General features: G+C 42.7%; 1 protein-coding gene across 1 annotated transcript in view; it reads right to left on the bottom strand.

The window, feature by feature from the left end:
- Positions 1 to 2,599, bottom strand: part of LOC126251761 (solute carrier family 22 member 7-like) — a 166,632-nt gene extending 164,033 nt beyond the window's left edge. The window contains exon 1 of the mRNA XM_049952376.1: positions 2,466 to 2,599. Coding sequence (XP_049808333.1) covers positions 2,466 to 2,480 — 15 coding nt within the window. The 5' untranslated portion in view covers positions 2,481 to 2,599. The remainder of the gene's footprint in view (positions 1 to 2,465) is intronic.
- Positions 2,600 to 7,970: the final 5,371 nt, after the last annotated feature.

A 7,970-nucleotide genomic window follows, 5' to 3' on the forward strand; every position in this document is an offset into this window, starting at 1 on the left:
TCGCGTACATTTAAAATCATTTTATTAATTACTGCTTATCGATTTTAATGACAGTAATCAACTCCAGTGCTAAAGTACAACAAAAACACACAAAGTCAAACTTAAACAATCTATTCACAAACGTTTGTTATCCTCCATTTCAAACTTACACGTATGTGTGTGTGCATTGATCGCTTAGGATTGACTGTGTGTTATTTTATTTTACCACTGAAGATAATCACTCCGTGATTGAAATCGATATGCAGTAATAAAGGTTTCAAGTTTATACGACCACTACTCGAGTTTTCCTTGTTTATAATATTTGTATTTTCGTCGATAAAAATGTTGTATTGAAGATATAAATGTTTTAACCCAACATAAGATGGAAGTGAAAACCGAAACACGTCACTGCTTACACAATACTGTATAAGGAAAATAAAATGATCGTATGGCATTTATTGGCCGGGATATCCCCTTCGGGGTTCGGCCACCGTATTGCAACTCTTTTTAGTTGACGTCACTTCGGCGACTTGCGTGTCAATGACGATGAAAATCGCCGGCCGCTGTGGCCGAGCGGTTCTAGACGCTTCAGTCTGGAACCGCGGGACCGCTACGGTCGCAGGTTCGAATCCTGCCTCGGGCATGGATGTGTGTGATGTCCTTAGGTTAGTTATGTTTCAGTAGTTCTAAGTTCTAGGGACTGATGACCTCAGATGTTAAATTCCATAGCACTCAGAGCCATTTTTTATGAAAAATTACACAACGCCCAGTCCCCTGCCGGGAATCGTACCCGGGCCCCCTTGCGTGGTAGGCGGTAACGCTACCACTGCACTACGGAGGAGGACACAATACTGCAGAAGAAATAGCTAATTGATTTGTTTATTCAAGCTATTCAATCAATGGTGACTATCTACTCCTTGACCTGGTTTGTAAATGACTTTAATACATGCAGAGTTTTATCCTGGTGACAGAAACACCAATTCTCTTTCTATGAACTCTTATTGGTCATTCTCTTCATAGGTTTATGCTTACATATGTGAAACCAAAGTATGACAAAGGGTATGGAAGGATAATAGTACTTGACACTTTGAGAGACATTCATTTCCACCCGGTGTACTCTAAAGAAATCCTCAGTTCGACACTTTAAGATACTGGAAGCGGTATTTTGACTTACTCTACCATGCAAACACTTAAATATATTTAACTCTTCATACTAAGGCCTAGAAAGTGAAATTAAATTAGTACTGAATATATATTCCATCTTGTGTTTACTGTGTAACTTCATACTGCTGTGATTGTGCGTATGTAATTTCTGTGCAGAGACACTGCTCTGAATACAGCCTGGTCACACCCAGTGTTTGCTGAAATTAATGGCTTTAGCCCTTATCGGAGCGGGCAGATCAATAGCCAGAATACATTACATAATGTTACCTAATATACAGAAATTTAATTCGAATCTCATACTGTGGTAATTATATGTCGCTAATAAGACAAATATAAACAAAGTAAATGAAATAGCTGCACATTGTCAACTCATTCCTCCTTCGCGGAAAATATGGGACTGAGAAAGCATTGGTGGAACGTGCATGAAACTATTATTTACGCTCTGTTTACACAACACTCCGGAATACCCTTCAGTAAAGATTGTGACATGAATATCGTACATAGTGTCAAAGTCATGCGGAATTCAGCCCTGTGCAATAAATCATAATAAAATGAATAATATCTTACAGTATTCTGACCGTGCAGTGTTGGCACAGAATTATTACCACGAATATTTTATACCGTACACGTTACGCCTTCGTACATCGATTTCCCGTCGGCCTATATTCAGCAAAGTAACTCGAGCTAGGCAGTGAGGTACTTAACACACGGGACTCGTATCTGGGAGGACAGAGGTTCAGGTCCCCGGCCACTAATAGGTTTTCCACGATTTCCCTAAATCGCTTAAGGAAAACTCCGGGATATTTACTTTGAAAGAGCACTGCTGCTTTCTTCGACCTTATGCTACGTTTCCAGTGACCTAATCGTCGACGGGGCGTTAAAGCTTTATCTTCTTTTCTCCAATTCATTTCTATTAAACAAAATTTAAGTTTTTGAGGGCTCGAAGTAATGCGTATTTTATTGTTAACACAAAATCTCAAATTTCGAACTAATGTCATTTTACTTGTAACTGCTGATGTAACTTAACATGTAAATTTTTGTATCAGATTTAATAAAATATAACGATAAAGATTACAGTTTCCAACATCCCCATTGAATTTTACATACTCGCTGAAAAAATTTCAAACGTACGCCTTCAGTCGACCGTGACTAGATCTTGTGCATTCATATGCCCGATGTCACTACGACAGGCAGTGAAAACCTTATTGCAACCAATGAAACATCATCAACTGTGTCTGGTTAACTCATATTTTCATTCGGTTATCGTAGCTACTGCAGTTGTGCCGACGGCTAACTAAATCAGAAAGTAGTGATGAAATCACCTCGTCATCAGTCATGGCGCCCGCGTCCAAGCAGAGAAAGCTCCACCGTGCCGGTTAGGTCCCTGTTGATTCTGAGGTAGTTCCGGTGTGCCTTGCGCTCCGTCAGCGCCTCCCTCGTCTGCTTTTGTTTGCAGTGGCTCTGCTGACAGGACAAGGAAGCGAAATGCGAGACGTGGGCTATCGCTCCCACCAAGAGTTTAGTCGCTGACAATAGCAGCGCATGCTTCCGATTACAGCCGTGTATCTCCCGTGGGGACTCCGTTCCAGTTCCGTGGAAGCGATAACTTTGCGGAAAGTCGCTAACGTTTCTCCAAATATATTCCTTGGATTTTCCTCTGTGCCAGAGGTTGATAACGAAAATTGCGGGGCAAGTATTACGGACCCTACATGCGCACCGGCTTATCGACCGACCGACCAATTTCATGGCAGCCTACATACGTCCCGACCGACTGCCCTCAGCGATTACAGCTTCACCCTGTTGGTGTAATTTCTTTATCTTAAGTTTATCGTTTATGTTCTACGAGGTCCCGCTTGGCGTTACACAAAGAAGGACGGGGGATTACTTCGTGGTTTCAGAGGTAACAAGGCCAAAAAAGCCGAGAGAAAGCTGTAGTCAAAAAGTAGTTAAGCAAGGAATGTAATTTACCCACGTTCTGCAAAAAAATGGTTCAAATGGCTCTGAGCACTATGGGACTCAACTGCTGTGGTCATCAGTCCCCTAGAACTTAGAACTACTTAAACCTAACTAACCTAAGGACATCACACACATCCATGCCCGAGGCAGGATTCGAACCTGCGACCGTAGCAGTCGCACGGTTCCTGACTGCGCGCCTAGAACCGCGAGACCACCGCGGCCGGCTCACGTTCTGCACTTAAGCTGCTGGGAATCGATGATTTTGGTAATTATCTAAGAATGGATGAAAGATACTTTTCGGAGCTGCTGAACATCATCAAACAATCCTTAATGAAAAAGAATACCGATATGAGAGAGACTAAGCTGTGAGGAGGCCTGTTACCTGCATCACGATTCATAACCAGTGGCGGAGCCGGCCGCTGTAGCCGAGTGGTTCTAGGCGCTACAGTCCGGAACCGCGCTGCTGCTACGGTCGCAGGTTCGAATCCTGCCTCGGGCATGGATGTGTGTGATGCCCTTAGGTTAGTTAAGTTCAAGTAGTTCTAAGTCTAGGGGACTGATGACCTCAGATGTTAAGTCCCATAGGGCTTCGAGCCAGTGGTGGAAGATAAGACGACCTCGAATTCAGTGCTGTTGTATCTCCGCAACTATTAACTGAAATGATTCATGAGACTTGCAACGTGACTTCTAGTTGACTGAGGAAACACATCACGGTGATGCAAAGTAAATAAAACGAAAGACGTTCGTGTAGACATTATTAATTTATTTCTGTACGTAGCAAAGAAGATGACCTTTAAGTTTAAGGAAGTTCTTTCAAATTCAAAGAAGAAAGACTGCACACGGTGCTGGTGCACATCTTCTACTCGTAGTAAATACAATAGGTACATAACAAATGAAGCATGTAGCAACTGTTAAAACTTTAAGAAGTATCCTACTCTCTGCTCTTCATAGGAGAGAGCTTGGAGATAGACTGCACTTTTTTTGAGCACTTACACCAATGAAGCAAGTGTATTTAACGAATTAACGTCTATTAAATGTCGATACTTCTATTTTTAGATTTCATTTCCGAAAAGTATCGCAAATAAAACTAAGAAACAAAAACAGAGAAGATCGACGGATTTTCATTGTCTCTCTGTGCCACACAAAACCATTAGAATACGTTGAAAAAACGAAACAAGTGCTTCATTTCTTCTATCTATATCGCTATACTGCTCGCACGACGAGTCCCACAGACATCTGCAGTCTTTGAATTGCTCCAGGATCTCAGGCCTTTAAAGTTTCGTCCACCGCACATCCCGCGAACTATAAGACCTACCTTTTAATTCGAAAAAATACCTCCAAAATTCAAGTGCTTCTTATACTCGAAATTAATATACACTATTGGCCATTAAAATTGCTACATCTCGAAGATGACGTGCTACAGACGAGAAATTTAACCAACAGGAAAAAGATGCTATGATATGCAAATGATTAGCTTTTCAGAGCATTCACACAAGGTTGGCGCCGGTGGCGACACCTACAACGTGGTGACACGAGGAAAGTTTCCAACCGATTTCTCATACACAAACAGCAGTTGACCGGCGTTGCCTGGTGAAACGTTGTTGTAATGCCTCGTGTAATGAGGAGAAATGCGTACCATCACGTTTCCGACTTTGTTAATGTCGGATTGTAGCCTATCGCGATTGAGATTTATCGTATCGAGACATTGCTGCTCGCATTGGTCGAGATCCAATGACTGTTAGCAGAATATGGAATCGGTGGGTTCAGGAGGCTAATACGGAACGCCGTGCTGGATCAAAACGGCCTCGTGTCACTAGCAGTGGAGATGACAGGCATCTTATCCGCATGACTGTAACGGATCGTGCAGCCACGTCTCGATCCCTGAGTCAACAGATGGGGACGTTTGCAAGACAACAACCATCTGCACGAACAGTTCGACGACGTTTGCAGCAGCACGGACTATCAGCTCGGAGACCATGGCTGCGGTTACCCTTGACGCTGCATCATAGACAGGAGTGCCTGCGATGGAGTACTCAACGACGAACCTGGGTGCACGAATGGCAAAACGTCATTTTTTCGGATGAATCCAGGTTCTGTTTACAGCATCATGATGGTCACATCCGTGTTTGGCGACATCGCGGAGAACGCTCATTGGAAGCGTGTATTCATCGCCATACTGGCGTATCAACCGGCGTGATGGTATTGGATGCCATTGGTTACACATCTCCAATTGTTCTTGGCGTAGCAATTTTAATGGCCAGTAGTGTAAAAATGTACAGTATTTGATTTTAACATTCCTGTCAGTCTTAAAAAAGGCCATATTTTCGATGCCGCGGGAAACCTGTCTCTGGCAACGATGGATTCAACTGGCAGCAACAGTGCACCGATGCGATGAACATGAGTTGCAGGGATTCACAAGTTTGCTAATACTGTCATCACAAACCCAATATTTATGTTAGTAGCTAGTTTCGTAATGGAAAAAAATAAAAGTTATTCATATAATGTGTACTATAAACTGAAAGTAATAGCATATACAGAAGAACATGGAAACAGAGAAGCTAAACATCATACGGCCCTCCATCAACAGAAAAAATACATTGATAATTGGCGGGCTAGTAAAGAAAAACTGAAAAAAATGAGGAAGACTAAATGTACAAATAGAGGACTGAATGCAAAATGGCCAAAACTAGATGACGTATTGAAATGGATTCACGGACACCGTCAAAACGGCGTTGGAATTAAACCAAAACTGATATAAATACACGCTCGTAAGCTAGCACTACAGTAGAACTTAACATACTTCAAGGGTGGAGGTGGTTGGCGCTACAGGTTTATGAAGCGTCATGGACTTAGCATGCCAGGTGGCCGGTGTCGCCGAGCGGTTCTAGTCGCTACAGTCTGGAACCGCGCGACCGCTACGGTCGCAGGTTCGAATCCTGCCTCGGGCATGGATGTGTGTGATGTCCTTAGGTTAGTTAAGTTTAAGTAGTTCTAAGTTCTAGGGGACTGATGACCTCAGCAGTTAAGTCCCGTAGTGCTCAGAGCCATTTGAACTTAGAATGCGAACCAAAGCCACAATATCACGGAAAATGCCACAAGAGTATGAAGAGAAAATATTATCATTCCATCGCTTTATTATTCAACATCGAAAGAAAACCAATGTAGAACTAAGCCAAACAGCGAATATGGACAAAACTCCTCTGTCATTTAATGTGACGAGTAACAAAACTGTTGCCATGAAAGGTGCTAAAACTGTAACTATGAAAACAAGTGGACATGAAAAAATGCACTACACAGTTGTCCTTTCATGTTATTCTGACGGTACTAAACTTATTACAGTGATCACTTTCAAGCGTAAAACAATGCCAAAACCTTCTGAAATACCGCCAGGTGCTGTTGTTCACATTAATGACAGGGGTTGGATCGGCAAGGCTGGTATGAAATTATGGATTAACAGAGTGTGGGAGAGAAGGAAGGTTACTTTATTGAAGGAGAGTTCTCTTCTTGTGCTAGATCAGCTTAGTAGTCGTTCGAAAAACTCTGTGAAAGAGAAACTGAGACAGGGAAATACAGAGCTTACTGTTATTCCGGAAAGACTTACTTCACAATTGCAACCTTTTGATGTCTCGATCAATAAACCATTTAAAGTGTATATGAGAGAGGAATGGAATAGATGGATGATGGATGAAACCCAAGAGACGCCGAAGGTACTTTAACACGACCTACAGTCAAACAAATATGACAGTGGATAAAACGTATGAAGAGGACACCGATAACGACGAAGAGGAAGAAGAAGAAGAAGAAGAAAGTTCTGATGATTTTCAGGGATATTAAAAGCCTGTTCGGTTTTATAAACTAATAATTCTTTTAGTCTGGCTTTGCAGTCTAATAATAAAAATGGTGAAAATGTTATTTTTTTCTAAAACTTGCTTAAAAATTAAGTTGCATCCTATGTCCGAAGCGTCTCATAGTCCGTAAAATGCGGCGCATGAGAACAGCGTTTAATCCCGCACACAGTGACGAAAGACGTACTTCTGTCGTGTGGTTTGCACCACAGCGCTACATACGGCAAATTTTGTTTGGTGCAGGGGAGGAGGTGGAATCGGCCCTCGGGTGGTCCTCCCCGCTAACCCCGACAGGGGAAGTTGGTCGGTCGATCGCTTGGTCTGTTAAAACGTGTACACACATATCAGTTTGCCGGTTGGTGCGTGTATGGGGCCCTTTATGCCACCAAGCGGAAATTCACTACTACATGTACATTTATAGTCCTCAAACCACCTTACTGTGTGTGGCGGAGAGGACTTCTAGTGCTAATATTTTTTCCTCATTTTCTGTTCCATTCGCGAATCATGATTGGGGAGCACTGCTTTCGATAAATTTCCGCATGAGATCTAATTTCTTTGATATTTCTCGTCGTGGTCACTCTCCGAGACGCATGTTGCCCGAATATTCCTGGAACGTACGCCCTCGGCTTTACAATAGCAAACCTCTCTGTGATCCACAACGCATATGTTATAGCGCCTGCCGTTGTAGTTTGCTGAAGATCGCCGTAATGCTCTCAACTCCAGCTAACCGACACTGTGACGAAACAAGGCGCTCTTCGTTGACTCCTACCTCTTCTAATAATCCGTTCTGGTAAGGCTCCCAGACTAATGAGCAGAAAACAAGAATGGGCGTTGTAAGTGCTTCGTTGGTTAGTTCTTTAGTGGATGAATTACATTTCCTTAGGATTCTCCCTACAAGTCACAGCCTGGCATCTGATTTTTGTACAATTAGCTTTACGTCGTCGTACCGCTTTAGGTCGCTCCGAACGGTTCTCATAGGTATTTCACGGTTGTCACTGATTCCAGTATTCAGTGCCAGTAGCGTAA

Source organism: Schistocerca nitens, chromosome 4 (genome assembly GCF_023898315.1).
Source record: "Schistocerca nitens isolate TAMUIC-IGC-003100 chromosome 4, iqSchNite1.1, whole genome shotgun sequence".
NCBI classification, from domain to species: Eukaryota; Metazoa; Arthropoda; class Insecta; order Orthoptera; family Acrididae; genus Schistocerca; species Schistocerca nitens.